Consider the following 24487-nt stretch of genomic DNA (forward strand, 5'->3'; position numbering starts at 1 on the left):
TGATAGTAGAGCCACTGTTGCAACAGCTTCATAGCAAATAACTAGTGTACATCACAGCGTAGCAACATTCAGGCAGAAGTGCATGCGACCCAAATTAAAAGTGCCTCAGCGTAGAGACAACTATATGGCCAAAGTTATGTGGAAATGGGAGCACCAGTGGCTTTACTGGGATGCTATCTGGGTCACAGCAATGACAAAATTTATGTGCACGGCACAATTTTATTTTAAATGATTTAATCTCATTAGGCTTTAGTTGTCTAGTTGGATATGTGAGGTGGGAAACTAAAGTCTGATGAGAAGAAATAATTAAAATTATTATGCCAAATAGATTGTTATTTTAATTGCACAAAACACAGGCATCACAATACTATAATGTTTACTGGAATATGTTCAACACTTTCTTTTAAAAGGAATTAAATACAACATTTGAAAAATAATTATACATAACATATAAATAACTATAAAATAATTCTCTGTTGGTTTAGAAGTCAGTTTTTTTGTTGTTGTTGTTAAGCGAATCCCATGTAATATACACTACCATTTAAAAGATTATTGTCAGTAAGATTTTTTTTTCTAAAGAAATTAATACTTTTATTCAGAAAGGCTGCATTAAATTAACCAAAAGTGACAGTAAAGACATTTACTTTGATGATACATTTAAAATAAATGTAAATTTCTTGTCATCAAATTCTCTTGGAAAAAAAATGTATCACTATTTCCACAAAAGCATTAAGGGATATTTAACCCAAAAATGAAAATTATCCCATGATTTACTCACTCTCAAGACATTCTAGGTGTATATGACTATCTTCTTTCAGACAAATATAATCGGAGTTATGTTAAATAATGTCCTGGATCTTCCAAGCTTTTTCAAGAGATTTTGAAGCCCAAAAAAGTGCAACCATCCATTAAAAAAGATATCCACACGACTCCGGGGGGTTAATAAAGGCCTTCTGAAGCGAAGCGATGCATTTATGTAAGAAAAGTATCCATGTTTAAAACTTTAAAAAGTAAAATAACAAGCTTCCGGCAGACGGCCATACGCACATCGACTTACGCCAAATGAGTAACCTCTGACATGATGTAGGAGTATCATAAGCTTAAACTCCTCTCGTGGTTCAAACAAATAGGACTGGGCAACAATCTCAAGCTCCTCTTCTATTATATCGAAATCTTCTGACATTTCTCTTTAAAAATTAGAGTTTTAGACTTCTAATTCGTGACTGGTGTTTTGTTTTGCTCTCTCCTCTGCACTTCCGCATTCGTCAATACGTCATGCGTCGGGTCAGAGTTCACAATAAGAATTTTTTTGAGCACCAAATCAGCATGATTTCTGAAGGATCATGTGACACACTAAGCCAAACGGTGGCTGTAGTTAGGCTCACGCTGGAGGCAGTTCACCCGATTCAGTATGCTGAATCTTCGACAGGGCCGTCGGTGAGAGAGATCATTCTGATTGGCTGTTCAGTTCAGCGAATGAGTCAATACAGGGGGATAAAAGCAAAAGTGATGAAAACGAGCAAAGAAGTATTCCAATATGTGAATATTTTCATGAGCTGCCTGTAATAAAAATAAAGTGATCAACATGATAGATATTCAAAATGGTAAGCAAGCGCTGCTTTGTTTATGGTTTGTATATCTGAAGTCCTAGTTTTAGTTTGTCTTTTTGAATGACGAATATAGACTATTGATACCTGCTGATATAGACAGTTAATTCCTTACATGCAGGCACAGAATGCACATACTAGTTGGCTCTCGGCTGTAGTCTTTGCAGTGAGTTCAAGCGCAGCTTTTTGGCCCAGATGCAGCCGATGAAAGGCAACAACACAGTCGGATTTTGTCTGCGCTAGTTCTCTGTCGTTGGCTTGGTGTATCATGGCCAGAAAACTGGAGTAATGGCTTCCTAAAATTCATCTTTGTCACCAGAAGAATAAATTACATTTTAAGATATATTAATATAGAAAACAGCCATTTTAAATTGTAATACTATTTCACAGGATTACTGTTTTTACAGTAGACCAAATAAGAGAGATTTCTTTCAAAAACATCAAAAAATCTTACTAACCCCAAACTTTGAATGGTAGTGTAACCTTTTTTTTTTTTTTTTAACAGAAAGTGGAACAGAAAAAACTGTTCTGTGTGAACTGGTCCTAAAACATTCTTAATCTGCAATATTACATAAACATTACAGCAAAATAAGATGTACCCACACACTTTTGTTCATGCAGTGTATTGGATAAACAGTTAAACTGCTCGATTCTGTGGTACTGAAACAAGCAGAGAGCTATTTCAAACAAGTATTTAATAAAATGAATGAACCTAACCACATTTCACAAGTTTTTGAGAGAGCAACACTGAATTCAGCTGAATTCATGTATAACATTTCAGAAAACAGCCACTTCTGGAGCAAGCACAAACAATTTAATGTTTATGACAACAGCTGACAACATTCCACATACTACTGGGATCTGAGACACACATAATAACCTGTATTTAAATGTCATGGCCGTCAAAAAGCCGCAAAGACACCGCTCGATTCAAAGTGCGATATTTTCCAGCAAAGTGCATTAGTGCCAGTGACTCAGACATCATCACTTTCAATATACTCTCATCTATCTAATCTAAGAGAGAAGGCTGGCTCTCATTGAGCTGAACCTCAGAGCCTTGGAGTTAAACGATAAGTACTTTGAGTGGAAGCTAATGATATGATGGAGGTGAAATATCCCCTGTTTCCTCTTTTAAGCTTAACACAATTAGGCAGAGGCACAGTCTGTTTGTTAGCTGAGTGTCTAACAGATGACAGACTATGTCTAGTTTCAAAGACTGTTAGACAAAAAGAGTGCAGAGCTTCTGTCTTTTAATCTCTTTCTTTCTGTGCAAGTTGTGAATTTATTTCAAGGAATTTGTAGATACTTGGTGACAAAAAGAGCCTGAAGTGCTAACAGCATTGTGAGTTAGTCCTTGGAGGATTAAAGGAACAGTTCACTCGGATATAAAAATTTTGTCATATACTGTACTTACCCTACTGTTGATTCAAACCCAAATTAACCCTTTATTTTTTCAATGGAACACAAAAGGAGAAATTTTAATAATGTACCAGTTGCTCTTTTCAGATGGAAACTGGTGCTTTAAAGTTGACAAAAGTATGTAAAACACCATAAAAGCCTCAGAAAAAAGTCTGTATGACTTGTGTGCTATATTACAACTTTATTATAATATATGGTTACACTTTATTTTAAGGTGACATTGTTACATTGTACTTTCTCAATTAAGTACTGAGTAATATTAATTAATATAGTTACAGTTAGGGTTAGGTTTAGGGTTAGTTACCTGTAATCATGCATAATTTACTGTTATTACATAGTAAGTACATTGTAACGTGTAACTACGTCACCTTAAAATAAAGTGTTACCTACTATAATATATTATAATTTTGTGATAAAATCTTACAACCAGGAGTTGTTAAGTGCAAGAGAATCATTGATTCAGTAAGCTAAATTTGAGAATGGATCATGAAAAGATCTGACTCAAAAGAACGATTCATTCCCCAATCACGTCTCTCATGAGGAAAGCTAGGCTGGAAGTCAATATATTTTATATGAATAATAGCTTAAATGTCACCTTGTTCGTCACACAAAACTATGATTTCAGAAGTCACATGACCCACTTTTATTATGCTTTTGCACCTTTCTTGAAGTTTGAAAGCTCCAGTTTACATTCCTTGTAACTGCACTGAAAAGAGTGACCACATTTTTCAAAAATACTCCATTTATGCAGAACAAATAAAGGTACATACATGTTTGGAACAACATGAGGGAGAGTAAATAAGTTCAGAATTTTCATTTTGGGGTGAACTACTTCTTTAACACCACATCGATTAAAAAACGTCAGATTTATTTTAGCTTCAAGACAATATTATGGAAATAAACTCTCTCTTCTCTCTGATTTCCAGTGTTTTAACTTGCACAAAACTAGTTACTGCAGGCTTATTGATCTCACAAAACACTACTCTGTTCTTTAATTTGGTCTACAGCTCTGCAGATGAGAAAATATATGCTAAAATGGAATTATCCTCTGTGGTCTGATGAAACGCTGAGGGGCAGTTACATTGTATAGTGCTTTGTAGATATCACAGAGCAGAGGGCGAAGTTCAAAGCATGCAGAGAGTCTCAGAGAGAGAAGAAAATTGCTCTGCAGAATAATAAGGATTATCATATCGTAAGTGTTTCATGTCAAGGGGATGTTAATGCAGTTGCAGTGGTGATCACAATTAAAGCTTCACCTGAGGATGTGGACCATCTGTTAGGTCGCTGGCCTGTGTCTCTATCTGTGAGAGCTGTATTCATCGGCACTGAAGCAGAGAAACTACTGAGAACCTCCAGATGTGCTAGGCAATAGGCCTAATGTAAACCATCTCTCAGGGGTACTAAATTACTGAGCACAATCTGATGAAGTGCCACGTAAACTGTTTTACAGTCTACCTTCCATCTCCCATTCTGACTGTATTAAGCGTTATTAAAGAGCTTTGGTCCTACAAATTGGGTTGTATTTGAGAAAGAGCTGATACCAGATTATTTTAACATTTGGATCTGCAGAACAACAATAAGTAAATGCTCGTTAGACCATAACAATAAAAGCATAACATTCATAATGAATATTTTCTTCTTATAGAAAAAAAAATGTAGTAGTATTACTGTTATTCATTGCAAATTTAAATGTTTTAGATTGTAAAACTACTTTGCAGAAGTAACAATTGCACTATTCATATTTTTTTTAATATTAATAAACATTCATAATGAATATAATTAATAAAAATATAATAATATTGCTTATTTATTTTCATCTTTGTTTACACTGTACAGCTAAATCATTTGGTCACGCTTTAGTTTGGGGAACACATGCTTTTGTCTCAATAAACTCCTAATTTACTGCTTATTAATAGCTACAGTAGTAAGGTAGTTGTTGTAGTGGTTAGTTAAGATATCGGATAGGATTAAGGGATGTAGAATATGGTCATGCATTATAAGGCATTAATATGTGCTTTATAAGTAATAAACAGCCAATATGCTAGTAATATCCAAGCTAATAAGCAACTAGTTTATAATGAGAATTGGTCCTCAAACTAAAGAGTCACCAATCATTTTAACTTGAGAATAAATTACTGTTATTTAGTTGAGATATTCTCCAAAAAATACATTTAAAAAAGTTATTTTTATCTGTGAACAGGGTTGTTGGGTGCTGTACAGAACACCAAATTATGCCATTTATAAAAGGAACTGTTATCTGATTAAAAATAACATTAAATGGTAAAAGCATTAAGTGGTGCTCTACCAACAAAAGAGGAGGTGCAACCAAAAAATAAAAAATTCATGTAAATTGGAAAAAGGTGCAACACTCACTCTTAAAGAAATCCAACTTTATTGGTTAAAAAACGTGACGTTTTGGCCATTGTCAAGGCCTTCATCAGACATCAAGAGCAACAATCTCAGGCCCCGTTTACACTAGTGCGTTTTCGTTTTAAAACGCATAAGTTTTGCTACGGTTACGCCTGTCATTTACACTACGCCGGCGTTTTCGAACCTCGAAAACTGAGACTTTCGAAAACCAAAACAGAGACTTTTGAGAAGGATGGCGTGGCTGCCCCGTTCACTCTGCGTATCCTTGTCGACCGTTAAACAATAACATGAAGACTGAACTGCAATCTTTGCTGGATTTGTTGTAATTTTTAGCAGCCATTGTGCAGTTAGACTGCGTTTTTTTAATACTGCAACTGCCTACATGAGCAAGAGGCAACTGTTTACACCTGTACGCGCATGACCAGTGTGCATAAACAGTCATGTGACATGCGTTTTCGGTGCGTTTGTAGTGTAGACGGAGATCGTTTCTGAAATGCTGTGGAAACGCCAGTGTAGACGAGGATCGTTTTCATTTTAAAACGCCGTTTTGAAACAAAACAAAACTAGTGTAAATGGGGTCTCACATACTGCTTTGTACACTCTTTGTTTTTTTTGTTTTTTTAACACAATGCCTAAATTTGACTTTGACTTTAGCATCAGGTCCTGAGCTGACCTCCTTTAACTTTGTATATTGCATTTTCTTATCAGAGGCCATTTCTGTAGGTCTCCATAGGTGCAGTCCCTGCTGCGGTAATCACATTTGCAGTCTGCAGTGATCACATTCATATCAAAGAAGGCTCTGTTAGTGGAGTCTACCTGCCCTCTGGGAGCGGGGTGACCCACACACAGGCTAGCAATCAGAAAGCCTGGCACACAGTCATGGAAAGAGTCCCTATTTTTCGCTGTGAATATTTTAGATGTCACCCAAGATGACCCTACTGCAGTGAGCTGCAGAGGTGGCATTATCAATCAGAAAACTTCCAGAGGTGTCCATCACTCCTGCTTCTATCGCTTACGTGACAGGCCTAGCTAGCTTTGTCATCACTCCATCTCCATACACAATTCCAGCCTCTTCATTCACGCTCATAGCACATAAAATGGAGAGGGAGCTCTCTCGCTTTGAATTGCTGGCCCCTGCAGCACATACCGCAGTAATGTGAATTATATAGTGCTCTTTTACAATTTCTACAGGCTGTGGAGGCAAGAGGTACGGATCTTTACTCTGGAGGAGAGAAAGACTCACTCACGCTATTACTGGCAACACAGTCTTTTGTGTCATCCCCCTCTTCCTCCAGCGCTCTGGGCACTCTATTGGCTGAGACTGCAGGATGGCCTCTGGTGATAAATCTCTGACAAGCACCTGTGAGCGCTACTGTACATCTTACTTGAAGCTCCATCTATGTCAAACTATGCCACTCACTGCAGATATGCTGCTGCTTTATAATGGATGGAGTCAATCTGTCATACTTCCCTAACTGTTAAAGAAATAGTTCACCCAAAATAATTCAAATTTGGTGATTACCTTCATGTTGCTCCAATTTTGTGTTGCATTGTGTGTGTGTGTGTTTTTTTTTTTATTTATTATAATTTTCTTTTTTTGTGGAACACAAAAGGAACTATTCTGAATAATTTCCGACTTTTTGTTTGCAATGGCAGTTCAATAGCCAACTTGAGAGTGAGTAATGACTTACATTTTGATACAGTATGTTTGTGAAACAAAGCTACTGCTTCAGAAGTTGTTGAGAATTACTTTTATGCCACTTTTTATATTAGTGGTTGCTATAAACTGTCATAGTATTTGAAAAAAAAAAAAAAAAAAAAAAAAAAAACGCTTAAAGGGTTAGTTCACCCAAAAATCAAAATTATGTCATTAATTACTCACCCTCATGTCGTTCCAAACTTGTAAGACTTTTGCTCATCTTCGGAATGCAAATGAAGATCTTTTTGATGAAATCTAAGAGCTTTCTGTCCCTCCATAGACTGCCTAGGCATCTGCAACTTTGATGCTTTAAAAAGTTCATAAAGAGATCGGAAAACTAATCCACATGAATTGAGTGGTTTAGTCCAAATTTTCTGAAGAGACACAATTTCTTTTTATGATGAACAAATTTAATTTATGCTTTAACTTACATATAAACATTGATTAGCGAACATAAACAGAAGCTCAACCGCAAGATCAAACCTCTTGTGGAAGCTCAAACGTGCTTTGTAACACACAAGAATGAACATCATCAAAAAGTTGATGAAAGGTCAATAAAATTGACTTTTAGCTGATACACACCAAAATGTGACTAAGTCATCCAACGACTCACAGTTTTTGTCCAATCAAATTCTCTCTTGAAGGAGAATGTCCCCTCTCAGTGAATTAAAATTACCATTTGACTAAAGGTCAAATGAAGGTTTATGACTAAAGTAACAGCCTATTAGTCATTTAAAACGGGATGAGACCTTCCATATACATAACTTCCTTCAAACGCAGGAAAGAAAACTGCAATCTAGAACACATTTCATGGAGTCTTTAACTTTCTATTCAAGCTTTTACTACCTTCTCTAAAGGCTTACTAGTAGATTTGGCAGGAGTGTTGCAATGGCTGAAATGGAAGCAAATGAAAAAAAAAATGACAGAAATGTGAAAGAAAGAGAGCAGAGAGATGGAACACTTACTTTTGAAAGGGAATGACGCGCAAGATCAAACCTCTTGTGAAAGCTCAAACATGCTGCGTAACGCACAAGAATGAATGCAGCATGTCATTGGTTACGCAGCATGTTTGAGCTTTCTGCAAGAGGTTTGTTCTCGCGCTTCATTCAGGTTTGGTTGAGCCTAAATTAAATCTGTTCATCATAAGAAGCAGTCGAATCTTTGGACTAAATTTGGACTAAACCACTCGATTCATATGGATTAGTTTTACTATCTCTTTATTAACTTTTTGAAGCGTCAAAGTTGCAATTGCAAAGGTTGTCTATGGAGGGACAGAAAGCTCTTAGATTTCATCAAAAAGAATTTCATTTGCGTTCAGAAGATGAATGAAAGTCTTACGTGTGTGGAACGACATGAGGGTAAGTAATTAATGATAGAATTTTCATTTTTGGCTCAACTAACCCTTTAAACCAGCCTAAGTTGGTCTCCCAGCCTGGCCAATCTGTGTTTAGCTGTTTAACCAACCGGGCCAGATTGGGTGACCATTTATGACTAGAAAACTTAGGCTGGTGAAAGCAAGGACATTGAGAAAACAACAGCATATGTTTGGAAAGACATGAGGATGAGTAAATGATGACAGAATTTTTGGGTGAATTATTGCTTTAAGAAGTAATTTTCTGCCCTAGATATAGCAAGACTCATTGTTTCTGAGATAAGCAACTTGATTATGATTGTTCGTATTCAAAGATAGAAAAGAAAGCTTGCAAAAGCATTTTGCTATTGTTAGGATTTCTTCTGAAGATTTGCTTCAGAGGTGATTTTCACTTCGGTCTGGAAACTCGTGACAAATAAACCCAATCTGGACTGTCACCAGATGTGTGTAGCCATAATTTGACAAGTGTCGATGCTGCCGGCGCTCTCGGTTTGTCATGTACAAATTGATAAATGATTAGTAAGTGTTTGGAGTGCCTGGATCATTGTCCCGCCAATCACCTCTTAAATTCATGCAGGTATAGTTCCGGAGAAAGAGCAGACAACGCCATCAATCTCATCTGAACACGACCACATCACACTACCATTACGAGATACGGTCTCTGCCTCACCCATCGCTCCTTTTTTTATTCCACTGTGTAATGATCATGAGAAGGCTTTCGCAGTCAAATGATCCCTGTCAGGGATAATGAAAACAAGAGAGAGCCACAACAAGAAAATACTGTCAATTAAATTAGCAACAGCTTCATCACTTTGTTATTTGCTTTTGGTTGCATAAACAAACAATAGTCATTCTACAGTTTGACTGTTTTACAATTGCTTCTTGCAAAACAATCACCCTCACACATGAGTGTGTTGAGTTTTTATCCAAAAACCCATTTGGTGGTATTTAAAACACCAAATTATGCCGGTTATTAAAGACCCAATAAACACCAACATTAGCCAACAAGGTCGCGCCTATCCTACCAGTGTGAAATAAAGAGCTTGTTTTGAGACTTCTGTGGATTTTATATTAAGTACTACAAAGGGAAATGGAGAGATAACTGGAAACAGACTTTGACTAGAGGGAAATCTATATACCAACAGCAATCTTTTATACTAACGTACTAGCATGTAAGTTTAAATGATGGCTTTTAATCAACAGACCCGAGGGAGCCCAAGCAAATTTTAGTTTCAAGGCATGACCTAACACACCTGATTCAATTAATCAAGTGTTAATTCCTCCATGTAGCATAATTGAGTTGAACCAGGTGCATATTTACTGTAGGTTTTGGGGAAAAAAGGAAATTTTCTCAATTAAGCCTCCAGGAATGGAAGGACTGGTCTAAATGATCTTATAGCAAACCTTTACCCTTGTGTGAGTAATAGAATGGAATTCCATCTTGAAAGTACAACAACATATATAATGTGAGCTGTCACAGTTCTTTAAAGCACAGGCTATAATCAAAACCTATTGTGCTTTAAATTCAGTGAAAACCCCTCAGAAATTTTAACTTAATTTGCAACGAGATATGATAGTGCACTTAAAGCAAAAAGACATTCTTACTTAAAGACCCCATGAAATTCATGAATCGTCTACTCCATTGTCCACATCTATATCCTATAGTTGATGAAAGATTTATACAATTGACTTTTAGCAGATACACACCAAAAATATGACTGAGTCATCCAACGACTCAGCGACCAATGTCATGTCCCCTCTCAGTAAACTAAAATTACCATTTGACTAAAGGTCAAATCAAGGTTTATGACTAAAGTAACAGCCTATTAGCCATTTAACAAGGGACGAGCCCTTCCATATACATAACTTCCTTCAAACACAGTAAAGAAAACTGCAATCTAGAACACATTTCATGGAGTCTTTAACTTTCTATTCAAGCTTTTACTACCTTCTCTAAAGGCTTACTAGTAGATTTGGCAGGAGTGTTGCAATGGCTGAAATGGAAGCAAATGGAAAAAACCAACAGAAACGTGAAAGAAAGAGAGCAGAGAGATGGAACACTTACTTTTTAAAGGGAAGCCTGATGTCCAGTGGAACAAAACAAGATGGAAAACATGATGAGAACCATAAAAAAACAGTGAACATGAGAACAGGAATAAATAAGATGGAGTGAAGGCCAATTCCAATTTGCCATTTTGGGGTTCATCTTTATAAAGCAGTGGAAAAAAAATCACCTTGCTGACTCACATTTAGCCAGACTATATTATGTGGACGGCTTGCTAAGTCCCAAAATGGCAAAACTGTGTGACCCAATTAGCTGTTGTGAAATGAGAGCAGGCATTAGAGTGAAAGTAAGGACTGTGAAAACAGGGGGTGTCGAAGCAAAGATGAAAAATGATAAGAAAAATAAGATGATTTCATGTCAGCCTGTCTCTGACTTGCATCAATAGAGCAATTCACTCCTGCCATGAGCTATTGTACTCCCAATAGAAGAATAAACAAGTCTTGTTTTGTGTTATTTTAGCTTTTTACCCATTTTTTTGTAAGATTTCATCCTAAGCTTCTGGGTATTCAATTGGAAATCAAGCTTTTTGCCGCATGACTCCTTTTTTTGTAATGTTATTACAAAGTGCTTGTGAGATGGATCAACTGAACTGGATCAATAAATTGGATTAATAAAGCGACAAGGAAAAAGACTATTTCTGCAATTTAAACTTTAGTCTCTTAATCCCTGTGAGTGCAAGAGGAAATTGAATAATCAAAGTAGAACTGTGTTTCTGCTCATCCCACTTTTCTTGCAAACTGACTTTTCTAATCTGCTTCTGAGTAGAACATTCTGAGCCAACGGCTTCGTGCGACATGCAGTAATTAAACCAGTAGATTTGTAGGAATTTTGAAAATTTCATTGCAAAATCTAAATAAGGATAATGTTTCATTAATGTGGAGAGCTCTGCAATCAAGCTCTGCAAACCAACCTCAAATTTCACCTCACTTTACTTTTATATAGCTATGAAAGCCTGTTTCCACCAGGTAATTGCGAGAGAAAGTTTAAAAGAATACAAAGTGACACTGTAACATATAAAGTGACACTTATGAAGTATAAAGTTGCAATTTAAATATTTTTGCAATTGCGAGCTATTGTCTAAATTGTGAAATACAAGGGTACAATTATGAGAAATAGTCATGATTGTGAGCTATAAAGTTACAATTGAGGTTTAATGTTACAATTATGAAAAATTAAAGTCACAATTATGAGATAAACATTGCAATTAAAAGATATAGTCACAATTATGAGTTGCAATTACGATAGAATCACAAATATTAGAAATACAGTCACTACTTTTGTTTTTTATTTGAGGCAGAAACAGGCTTAAGGTCTTTGCACACTGATTTTCATATGCGTTTTTTTTTTTTTGTATTCGCCATTCTAAAAATTCGTCGCGCACAGAAACCTTGCATGCCGAGTCCGATGTGTATTAATTAATCCGTTGCAAAAAAATTCGCAAAACAATACAAAATGGAGTCTTCAAGCAGAGAAGATGATTTTGTTGTCCTCTTTCTACTTAAAAAGAGAGAGGACAAGAAAGAGGAAATATTATTTCCATTCAATCCTGAGATTGAGGAAGGAGAGTTCCACCTCCTTATAAGGGAGCTGCGGGATTATCCCGAGCGATTCAAAGTTTACTTCAGGATGTCAGTGGCTCAGTTTGATGCTTTGCTAGCGATACTGGCACAATCTGTCTTTATATTCCATCTCTATGTATTGCACACTTTGTTGTCATACAGTGCTTTGTGCTGCAAGATGAAGTGGATCAACTTGTCAGACGCCATTTTGGATTTTGGCGCTAGCTTGTACGATGGCTCTGAATTGTCAAAACACTTCTCAAAATGCTTGCTATGGATGCAAAAAACAACCTGATCTGAATTTTATGACAGACGAAAGTTTCGGAGGCAGTGTGTAAATGTGATTGACACAACGTGAGGTCGTATTTATTTCTTAATGTGCAAAAAATTTGGACATGAATTTCGGATTCGGTGTGCAAAGACCTTTACATTCATACTATCTGGAATTATCTTCAACTGTCACATATTACAGCATACTGCTGTACAAATGCAAAATATCTAATGAAAACATCATAGTTTCATTGAGATTAGATCTTATTGTTGATATTACATTTTCTGAGAGTCTGATCCTGATCTGATTGTGGATATGAGGTTAAAGAGGGTTTCATCATCTACTCTACAGAAAAGTGCCCAATCAACATGGACGACACTTAACAGAGCACACAGCTCTCAGCAGACACGAGACACAGCTGTTGCCTGGCACATGCTGGCACCGGCAGAACGGACGGGGGAGGAGCGCCACATAACTGGGAAGCACTGCTGAGGTGAGAGGCTGCAGTGACACAACAGTTTTCAGGAAATTGTTTAAACACACGGACACACACTAAAACGAACACGCACATCCACATATAAAATACAGAAGTACACGCAGGACAAGCAATGCATCTCCTGGGAGTGAGATCCAGCAAGGTCCAGGGGAGGGATGCATTGTGGGTAGTGAGGTCTGCTGCTGCACTGAGAAGGGGGGGTTGATGGGTAAAGAGAGTGCTAGGGACATATGATAAAGAGGGACTGAGAGAGAAAAAGGCAGAAAGAGAGAGGCACTTACGGACAGGTTGGGTTTTGAAGCTTTCCGGGGCGCTGCTCTCTCCTTCACCCTTGCCGTTGATGGCTGATATCTTGACCTCATATGTGGTCTCTGGCTTCAGCCCAACAATAGTGATCAAGTTGAGACCTGATTTGGACAGATTTAGAGCTACAATAAAATATCAGACATAAAAACATAGAATAAGATGATCAAAGCATATCCCAAACCTATATGACGTACATATACCAATTTGTCTTATCTAATGGCACATTTTAACCCAGCACATGACATTAAGGAGAACTGATTCACTTGAATGATTTGTCGCAATGAACAAGCTCAAATAAATAAAAAATCCTGATTTTAAGGGAAAACGGGCAGAATGGATTTAGATACAGTGAGAAAAAAAAGCATAATATCAATAAGCATAAATATGGAATAAGCAAATACACATGGGGCAAGTGGTGAGTGAAACTTTATGAATAATGGGTTTCTGATTCTGAGAAAGTCTGCAGGACTTTTTGTGGGTAGATCTGTGGGCAAAGATACTGTGTAGGCCAAGTCATCACTTTACCATCATTTTCCCAGAAGACCCTGAAAAGCATTTTGAGTTTCACTTTTGTTGTAAAATACATTTTAGTTTGATCTATAAACGATTCTCCAATTAGAGTCATCACTCAGAAGTTTCCCAGAGATCCCCATGCAGCATTTTACATTTTATTTTCGTATTATACAACCACTAGTTCTTGTTGTCTAATTACATTGGACAATCTTTGGGGGAACAAAAGTAAACAAAATAACTGGCCACATTTTGTCTAAAATATAAATTAATTAAGTTATACTACCATTTAAAAGTTTGTGGTTGGAAAGATTTCTTTAGAAATCTTAGAAGAAAAAAAAATCTCTATGCTCACCAATGCTGCATTTGTGATGTGATCTACGAAAACCCATAACATGGTGAAATTTTACCTATCACAGGTTTTGATACCATATGAAAGCTAGATTTGAGCCCTTTTCAAATCTTTTTTTTATTTCTTTCATAGCTTGTCTGTAACAAAAGTTATGGTTATCTGAAGTCGGCTGATTGCTATGATTTCCAGGAACGGAATTTTGAGAAAAGCAGGTTTAAATAACTGTCACCCCCTTTTTTCGCATAGACATGAAAATGCACTATCCAAACATAAATGGTTGTAATTCAAGAATGCTTTGGAATATAGACCTAAGGTGGGTCTTGTGTTAAAGAAGACACTTGACAAATTATTGTAGAAGTGAAATAAATTATAAAAGTGAAATAAAAATTTAAGTTTATGAAAATGTAAAAATATAATTGTTTATAATTTATAATAATATATTACAAAGCATGTTTTACTCTTAAACTGCAAGAAAATCAAAGCTAAAAATATCAACATTCCAAATTTTATGTTGATATCTCAAGAAATGAGCTTTCAGTAAGATTTTGTTTGGGCGCAGTACCAAACTTTTTCACTAGATGATTTGAACCATATATTTCATTATTTTTGTACATTTTTTATGAAGTAGACATCCTTTTCAGAAGTAGCATGGGCAGTTTGGCAGTATTTGATTTGAATTCAACCTCTATTAAACATAATTAAAACATTAAAAAAAAGATTGGGATATTATATTTTGAACTCTTGGCATGAAAACAAATTGGTTTTGATTATCAAAATAAAGTACAGAGGAGCAGTAATTTATTAATTTGCAACAAGAATATTTTCACTGCAAAAAATGTTTTTCTTACTTAGTATTTTTTGTCTTATTTCCAGTCCAAATATCTAAACATTCTTAAATCAAGAAGCATTTACTAGATAAGTAAAATTACAAGATTTTGGACTGGAAACGAGACAAAAATACTAAGTAAGAAAAGCATTTTTTGCAGTGATACTGAAAAGGCATGTTCATTTATTTTGAAATAGGGATGAACACGAAAAATTATGAGACTCGCAAACGTTACCCTGAAGAGGACAGCAACTCAGTAGTGAAGTGAGTTTTCCCAGATCGCATCACATTTATTTTATCATAAAGTCAGTAAAATAAAGTTATGGTAATATAGTAGACAGTAAAAGTTAATATTTTGTAATATAATTATAACTGAAAATAAATGTCCCTTTTTTTAAATTTGTAATTTATTCCTGTTATGGCAAAGCTGAATTTTTAGCATCCATTTCTCCAGTTTTTAATGTCACATGATCCTTCAGAAATCATTCAAATAAGCTAATTTGCAGCTCAATTTACATTTCTTATTATTATAACAGTTAAAAACGGCTGTGCTGCTTATATTTTTCAGGAAACCATGATACATGGTTCCTTTAATGCCTTTAATTTGATCCTTTAACTTAAAGCTCAAAAGAACAGCTTTTATTTTAATCTTTTCTAACATTATATATGTCTTTACTAAATCGTACCGACCCCAAACATTTGAATGGTAGCGTACAGAACTGTTTAAAGAATAACAGCATTCTTCCTTGTGATATTGCTTCAGTTCAGTATTAGTTCGCTGTTCATCACCATGTTTTCAATTATGTTATAAAATATGAAATGTGGTATAGTTTTTCATTAATGTTACCTTCAAAAGTTCTCTATTTGAGTGATTAGACTAAACCACTAAAAAGAATCATTTCAAAAGAATTCATTCTTGATATCATACATCAATCATTCATCAACAACGGCCAGAAATGTTCTGCTTGTGATTTTTTTATACTCATTCAGTCTGATACATTGTGTTTGAGAATGTTACATGAGTGTATCACATGCCAGTCTTATGCATTAGAGACTGACTGACTGACAAAAGGTTGAGTGATCAAAAAGACATTGGCTGAGCAGGGGTTTGTGTGTGTGTAGGTGGCTGGTAGACTGATTCGTGAAAGGCTGCGTTTGTGTGTGTGAGGCTTGTTCTGACGCATGTCCCAAGGAGGTCTGGCAGAGCGAGCAGGCTGTCAGCAGTGAGCAAACTGACATCTCTCCCCCCCGCCACCCCGAGAGACAGACAGTACCCACAGACAAACAGAGCACATGTCAGGCTGTGACAACTGCTCCGAGCACTCTTATTTAGCATTCAAGTGAACCCTGTCCCTTTCTCACATTTGCGCATTCTATTTTTGGTCAACTCTGCATTGCATTTCATGCTTGCCAAGCAATATCGCCAATGAAAGAGGTTTTATGGCAGCGGGGAAGGTTATTTTGCCACAATTTGAAATGGCTAGCAGCTGTGGAAAGTGTTTGGTTGTTATATTGACCACAGGAGGCTGGCTGTTTGTGAGTCATAGAGACTGCTGTTTTCTTCTGTATGTGTAACGCAGCATCTTAACTGGACGCAAAGCAACAAATTGACAAGCAATAAAAGCTCTTCCTTGTTTGTCAAAATTTCGGTCCTAACTAGCTGCAACAGAGATGAGCAACACTACATTTTGTCCACAATGAAACCTCACTGGACCAAAATCCAGCTCCTCATGAATGCTAAACCTTAAAGGGTTAGCTCACCCCAAAATAATTTTTTTGTCATTAATTACTCACCCTCATGTCGTTCCACACCCATAAGATTCGTTCATCTTCGGAACACAAATTAGGATATTTTTGATGAAATCTGAGGGTATCTGATCCACACATAGGCAGCAACTTCATTGCACCTTTTCATAAAAAATATCTTAATTTGTGTTCTGAAGATGAACGAAGGTCTTACAGGTGTGGAACGACATGAGGGTGAGTACTTAATGACAGAAATTTCGTTTTTGGGTGAACTAACCCTTTAAACATGAACAAACCTCAGAGAGATTGTGAAATTGTGGCATTTAAGAAACATCAGATATCACACGACAAATCTATGGAAGCCCATTTCCATCTGAGTTAATTTGCAACTACATATCTCACAAATGTGGCTTTATTGTGACTTTAATGTAACTGCTACTTTATTGTTATTGTGCCTTAATTTCTTACAATTTCACCATATCCAAATACGTGACATAATATTTGGCCATTGCGCCTTTTTTTTTTAAAACTGCAACTTTGTATTTCGCAATGTGATTTTACTAGCAATTGCGACTTTGTTACCTATAACTGTGACTTTGAATTTTGCAATGTGAATTTATATCTCAAAATTGTGACTTTGTTACTTATAACTGTGATTTTGTATTTTACAGTGTCTTTGTTACTTTATATTTCATGATTTGACTATCTCACAATTGACACTTTTATTAATTTTACTTGTGACATTGTATTTCACAGTGTGACTTAATATCTCATAGTTGTGACTTTATATCTTTATATCGCACAGTGTGACCTCATATCTCACAATATACCTACTTCTTATTTCAAAATGTCTTATTTTAAATCTCACAATTCCCAGTACAGTGTGTTACAAGTGCGAGAAAGTGTACAAGCACACACTATTCTGATTGGCTGTAGTTTTATTTCACAGCATTTTTGCTTTCAGCACAGAAAGAAAAATTGCTTGTCACTGAAATCTTGCCACATCACATCTGCTTTAGGATGATGTTTTTAAAAACAATGTAACTCAGTTAAAATCCCTGTCCTAATACAATCATCTGAGAATCTGTGGTCCTTTCGGTACAAAACAATGCTATAAAAACAAGGGCCTGACCTTCATACAAATGAAGAAAAGCTTTTATAGCCTCCCAAAAGCCTCATCTATCTAGTTTTTCTCTCTTCATTGCTTCCAGTTCTGAATAAATGTTATTATAGCGCATGTGTGTGAGTGTGTGTTGGCTACTTACCATCCTCAGCCTCATACTCTCTGTCAGTCCAGTCTTGGCCTGCTATCCTCCATTCAGCCTTGTACTTAAGGATAGGCACTCCTCCACTGGAGGCAGGCTCATCAAACTCCACCATTGCTGTGCTGGAATAAGGCTCCACGCGCTCGATAGAGGGGGCCGAAGGCACATCTAGAGAACACACACACACTTATAAGCACACACTGGAATATATCTAGCATACTGCTCTGCGCACACAAGCAGGGCACCACAAAAATGTGAGTGAGGCAATAGACAAACTGAAACAATGAAAAATTGTTATAGGCTTGGGGAACGGTTCACCAAGGGAACTGTTATTGCAGTGGCCAGTACAGTTTTTCCCTGAAGCACGAGTAAAATATCTTTCAGACAAACCAAAATAATGTTTAAAGTGCTCATATCATGAGAAATCAAATTTTCTTTGAACTTCTGAGATAGAAGAGTTTGATGTACTATGAAAACATACCGTAACTTTCAGATAGAAACTAAGCTATAAAAAGGCTTGTTTTGAACTTCTGCAACCTTTGGACATTGGACAGATAAATAAATGGGTAAACTACTGTTTTTAAACAAGTTTCAAACATAGACTGCAATTTCGTTTAGTCGCTGAAATTAGACACGTTCTCCTTTAAATGTGGGGAAGTTTGCCAAACCTTCAGTCGGCCCTGGCTGTGTCTAATCTCTGCATGTCCTCCTCAAGAATCCCAAAGTTAGAAACATGAATCTGATCATTTTTTGAGACCAGCTCCCTGATCATTTAAGTCTTTAAATTGCCTGCAGGCAACATAGTCTATTTTAGTTTGTTTTTAATAAAATAAGACACCAATCTATTGATCAAACCTATCTCAGGGCAGAAGAACTCAAATACTAATCAATGAAAGTGCAAAAAAAAAGTGGTCACATGACCCACAGGGCTCCATTTTGTGTCCTGTTTCAGCACATATCACATGGCTCCCCATATTTTCTCCAATGAAAAGTGCATTTTTCACTTATTTGTGTCCAGCTAATCGCTCACAAAAAAATATGAGTCACCTTCACTGGTAAGTAAATAAGTATTTTCAAGAACTTTACATTATATATCATCAAATGTTTTAGAAGACATAAAAACTGTTTTGCCTCAAGGCAACATTGTACCATAATGGAATCGCATAAGGCCATGCAGGCATAATAAGTTTGAATACAAATGTTTTATATTTGTAAGGAAAATAGTTAGAATTATCTAAAGATAATCAATTAAGACTGCAGCAATAACAACCCACAAGGACTCCCGATGGACAAAATCAAGTCCCGCACTACATTTTCTCTTGTTTGAGAAGCCATTTCATTTGGATATATACATCACAATAGGGAAGAAAAGATGGTAACACTTTATTTTGATTGTCCACTTTAGACATTCTACTAACTTTAAGTAACTTTGCAACTACCAGTCATTAGAGTATTAGTAGACTGTCTGCTTAATAACAGATATTCAGACATTCCACTGACTATACTGTATGCAACTTCGCAAGTACATGTCAACTTATTCTATTAAACCTAACCTAAACAACCGAGTTAGATGGCATGGAGTTGCAAAATAATGAGTTAGAGAGGGCATAAAACTGATTTTTTCCCCTACAAAAAGGTTTACTAACAATATAATTCAACCAATATACAAATCTTTTAAAATGAATCTCCTTCCCTCACAAAACACATTTACTCAGTAAAACACTTTTAGAGAAATGTGACTTTATCGCACAATAAAAACTGTGGTTGTGGGAGTGTGGTGGCTCTAAATCATGTGAGGTAGAAAAGAGGCGTCACTCCTGCACTGCCTCATCGCATTGAGACTAAATAATCACCTCACTGCCTTCCACACCATTTCACATCTGCCCCACTTTACAGAGCACCAAAAATATCAGAGGCAGCGTCGCATTTAACCGTCGAATCTGCAGCCTGAAAATTATACCCCGCTGTTTTTATTACCCAAGAGTCTCAGCCTAAAAAATACGAGCGCAGGCTCTGATCTAAAGCTAAAACATCTCAGTCTGGGGGAGATTTACCTTTCGTGTACCGTGTGTATTATGAATGGGTACCAAGGGGGATTTTAGAAGTGGTTTTCCAGTGTTAAGACACCGTTTGTGAGAAATGATTTGCGAACACCTAATTAGAATCTCAAGAATGACAACAATTTGTGTTTGATAGCGTTTCATAAGTGTAAAACAGTTACTAACTTTGTTCATCATCCTCTGAACATTTACAAACCTGCTTGAACCAAAACGAATTCCTTTGACTCTGTGCCGATGACATTAGTAGCCGTACAGTTGTAACTGCCAAAGTCGTTCTGGGACTCTGGAGTGACCTGTCAGGAAAAAAAAAAAAAGAAAGACATGTCAAGGCACCACCTCTCTTCTGACTTAGCTAGCATGACATAGACATTAGCTGCTTAAGGGAAGCTCATTGCCTTGGCAATAGCAGTGACCTCCTGTTCTGCACTGCTGGCATTCAACTTGCTCAATAATTATTGAGTGACAGAGAGAGAGGGAGAGAGAGAGACAGAGAGAGACAGAGAGAGAATGGCAGCGTACTGACTCCATTAGCTTCAACAGCAAAATGTGCCATGGGAACAGAGAGAGTGACAGAGAAAATTTCAAGCTTCACAAAACGGTCAAAAATAACCTCACATGTTGTTGTGTACTGCATATCTTAAGCCACCTTACTGAGAACCACGAGACAGAGCCCAAAGTGTGACATCATGTGCGAGTGTTTGTGGAAGTGTATAATAGCATCGCTGATTTATGTCATTTAGAAAGTGTAAATCTCAAAACCAGGTAAGCACTAAAGATTTAAGACCAGTAAATATTATAAATATTTAAATAAATAGATATTAAATATATTTATAAAAATATAAAATCAGTAAATATTTGACTGTGACAAAATAAAGCTTTTCTAGAATGTGGTTTTAATCTAAAAAAAAGTTCCTAAGACTTTCTAAAAACAGTTAAACTGAAAGTGGCTAATGCAACATTTTTATACTGCTGCTACATTGTGTAAATCTGCATGTTCGATGTAATTTTGTAAAATCGATTAGCTGTGCTTGCCAATCAATAATCAAACTTCGAGATGTATAATTTCCTGTGATAGCGATTCCTATGCAAAAAGTTTTATGCAGACTTTGTGCAGCATTAAAAAGTCAAGTAAACACTGTATATTTGCTGCTTAAAGGATTAGTTCATACCAAAAATGAAAATTATCCCATGATTTACTCACCCTCAAGCCATCAAAGGTGTATATGACTTTCTTCTTTCAGACGAACACAATCGGAGATATATTTAAAATAACGGAGATAAAAGTATCCTTGCTCCTCTAAGCTTTATAATGGTTGTGAATGGGGGGCCACATTTTGAAGCAAAAAAAAAAAAAAAATGCATCCATCCATAATAAAAGTAATCCATGCAGCTCCAGGCGGTTAATAAAGGCCTTCTGAAGTGAAGCGATGGGTTTTTGTAAGAAAAATATCCATATGTGACCCTGGACCACAAAACCAGTCATAAGTTTCACGGGTATATTTTTAACAATAGCCGTATGGGCCAAAATTATCGATTTTTTCTTTTATGCCAAAAATCATTAGGATATTAAGTAAAGATCATGTTCTATGAAGATATTTTGTAAATTTCCTACCGTAAATACATATATCAAAATTTTACTTTTGCGTGTGGATATGCGTTGCTAAGGACTTCATTTGGACAACTTTAAAGGTGATTTTCTCAATATTTAGATTTTTTTGCACCCTCAGATTCCAGATTTTCAAATAGTTGTATCTCGGCCAAATATTGTCCCATCCAGATGATGTATAAATCTCAATTTCAAAAAAATTACCCTTATGACTGGTTTTGTGGTCCAGGGTTACATATTTAAAACTTTATTAACTATAATAACTAGCTTTCAGCAGACGGCTGTACGCATCAATTTGCAGTGGAAGACTATCCCCTGACCTGACGCACAACGTAATAATGAACGCGGAAGCGCAGAAGATAGAGAAAAACAAAACACTGGTCATGAATTAGAAGTCTAAAATGAGAAATTTTAAAGAGAAATGTCAGAGAATTTTTATATAAGAGAAGAGGAGCTTGAATTTGTTGCCCAGCCCTGTTTGTTTGAACTGTGAGAGGCGTCTAAGCTTATGATACTCCTTCATCCTGTGTCAGGGGGTTACTCATTTGGCGCAAGTTGACTTGCGCAGTATGCGTATGGTCGTCCACCGGAAGCTAGTTATCTGAATTTATAAAGTTTTAAATATGGATATTTTTCTTAGAAAAATGTAAAGCTTTGCTTCAGAAGGCCTTTATTAACCCCCTGGAGCCGTATGGATTACTTTTATTATGTATGGATGCATTTTTTTTTTTGGGCTTCAAAATGTGGCCCCCCATTCACAACCATTATAAAGCTTGAAGGGGCAAGGATATTTTTAAATATATCTCTGATTGTGTTTGTCTGAAAAAAGACATACACCTAGGATGGCTTGAAGGTGAGTAAATCATGGGATAATTTTCATTTTTGGGTGAACTAACCCTTTAAGATGTAAATTTAACTATTATAATGAAGGCTCATAATGCTGTGATCTGACCTCAAAAGGCATCTACAGAGAAAATTTCATAAAATGTAATATTTTCTGTATTTAGACGCAATAGATTAAATATTACAATCTGTGCTTTGCAAGACTCTAAAAACAATACGCTCCATGCTGGTCATTCACAATGTGTTGTTATACAGAAAGCAACTTAATTATTGTAATTAATGCTATCAGCCAGTAATGCAAAAACAAAATCAAAAAGTCAAGCTACGTATGAAGAACTGAAATGACATGAATTATACTGCCACACGATAAAAACAAGTCATTATATTCTCAGCACTTGTGGGCTGATATGGATGTGCAAATGTGTATACCAGCACTATTTTGTACATAAACGAAGAACATAGGTTATCAGGAAGAAAAAAAAACAGTAATTATTGTGTTTTCTCAATGCAGGCACTATTGCTATGATTTAGTATCAAATGCTACAGAGTGCTGAAGTATACTGAAAATGAGCTCAGAAAGCAATTATTAGTGTCAAACATGTCTTTAGTGTTGAAACTTTAATGAGGGGGCATCTAAAGGCTGATGGGTTTGAGTGGTGATGCCGTACCTCCAGGAAGCTGACTGCGGGAGTGTTGTAGATCTTGATGTTTGTGGTATTAGCGCTAGGCAGCATCTGGCCATCACGGAACCACAAAACGGAAGCGGCCGGGTGAGCGAGGGCCTCGCAGGTGATGTTAGCCGGATTACCCTCCCAGGTGACCACCGCCGCAGGGCCCTGGATCTTTGGAGAATCTGTAATTATACAGTACACAGTGTCAGCAAAGTGCAACCAACACAAGGACTGTTATAGAGAAAGACCTTGAGGCAAAGAATATGATGGCTTCCAGCTGGCATACATTAACCATCATCCCCTCAACTACCTTTCAGAATTGCAATTTCTGATATCTGCTATTACAGACCAGGCGGTAGCTCTAGCATGAATTCTATTGTCTGTTGTGAGTGTTGCTCCCCTGATGTTCACCTCTGCTAACTAGACTTTCCACTCCGGGATTGATACATGCAGTTGAGTAATCACATTTCCCATAAAGCTGTTCTGATAAGACACATATCCACTCAAATCTTATCGCTATCTCAGGACCACAGGCTGCAACACCGCTACTTAGATAATCTGGGCAACCCCCCCAAAACATAATGTCTCTCTTTGGATGAAACAGACAATGAAATCTTATCACAACAGTGCCTGAAATAAATATTGGGAAACGCAAGGCTCAAAATGATTTCATGTGCAATATTAGGTGAACACGTTAAGTAAACAGTGAAACTTTGCATGAAGATGCTTACTGATTCAAAAAGGCTAGAATAAACAGTCTTTCCTACTAGCTGCCAGCCCGAGACTCCACTTTTACTGTGAGGTTGAGCTCTATTTCAATAAAACAACATAAACAACCAAGTAAAAGGGGGGAAAAACTCTTTCAAATGTAAACTTGAAGTAAAAAGTGGGAAATAAAAGAAATGTAGAGTCATGCTTTTCTACACACAGAAGAAGTGACTCTAGCCCAGACCGAAAGTGTCGCAGTATGGGAGTGAACAATCTCATCTAGGATCATTTGAAGCAGACAAAGCACCTTTTCTTATCGCTAATTACTGCGAAACGCTCCATGCACTCAACCAAGAAGCTGATTACTCACAAACCAGGCTGTGGCAAACTGCATTTCCACACAATTTCTATCAATTGCACATTGTGATGCTATCTCAGGAATGGGAGAAGATTTTTAGGGCAAGAAAAATTAATCCAATTAGACTTTCATTGCACTTCAAGCTTCACTCCCTTCTACTTTTCTGAATTAGATTGTGGAAATGCTTTAAAATGCACAAGCAGATGAAAATAACTTTAAAGCTAGCTTTACTGTAATTCTCTACCTGGCAAAATGGCACACAAGTGCACTCAGCCAACTCCAGTAAACATAATCTGATAAAATAAGCATTTTCTCTGAAAATTGACTTTTAAGAATGTGAAGATGGTAGTATTTCATTTTATATGAAGAGCTCTGACT

At 36.5% G+C, this 24487-nt stretch overlaps 1 protein-coding gene across 11 annotated transcripts in view; it reads right to left on the reverse strand.

The window, feature by feature from the left end:
* The window catches only part of ncam1a (neural cell adhesion molecule 1a), a 255652-nt gene that overhangs the window by 32877 nt on the left and 198288 nt on the right, over window positions 1–24487 (reverse strand). For all 11 annotated transcript variants that reach the window (XM_051876836.1, XM_051876831.1, XM_051876832.1 and 8 more), the window contains 4 exons: window positions 23041–23225; window positions 20120–20216; window positions 17864–18031; window positions 13140–13265 (listed from right to left, as the gene is read on the reverse strand). In XM_051876836.1, coding sequence (XP_051732796.1) covers window positions 13140–13265; window positions 17864–18031; window positions 20120–20216; window positions 23041–23225 — 576 coding nt within the window. The remainder of the gene's footprint in view (window positions 1–13139; window positions 13266–17863; window positions 18032–20119; window positions 20217–23040; window positions 23226–24487) is intronic.

The sequence above is a fragment of the Ctenopharyngodon idella genome, chromosome 21 (genome assembly GCF_019924925.1).
Source record: "Ctenopharyngodon idella isolate HZGC_01 chromosome 21, HZGC01, whole genome shotgun sequence".
Taxonomy (NCBI): Eukaryota; Metazoa; Chordata; class Actinopteri; order Cypriniformes; family Xenocyprididae; genus Ctenopharyngodon; species Ctenopharyngodon idella.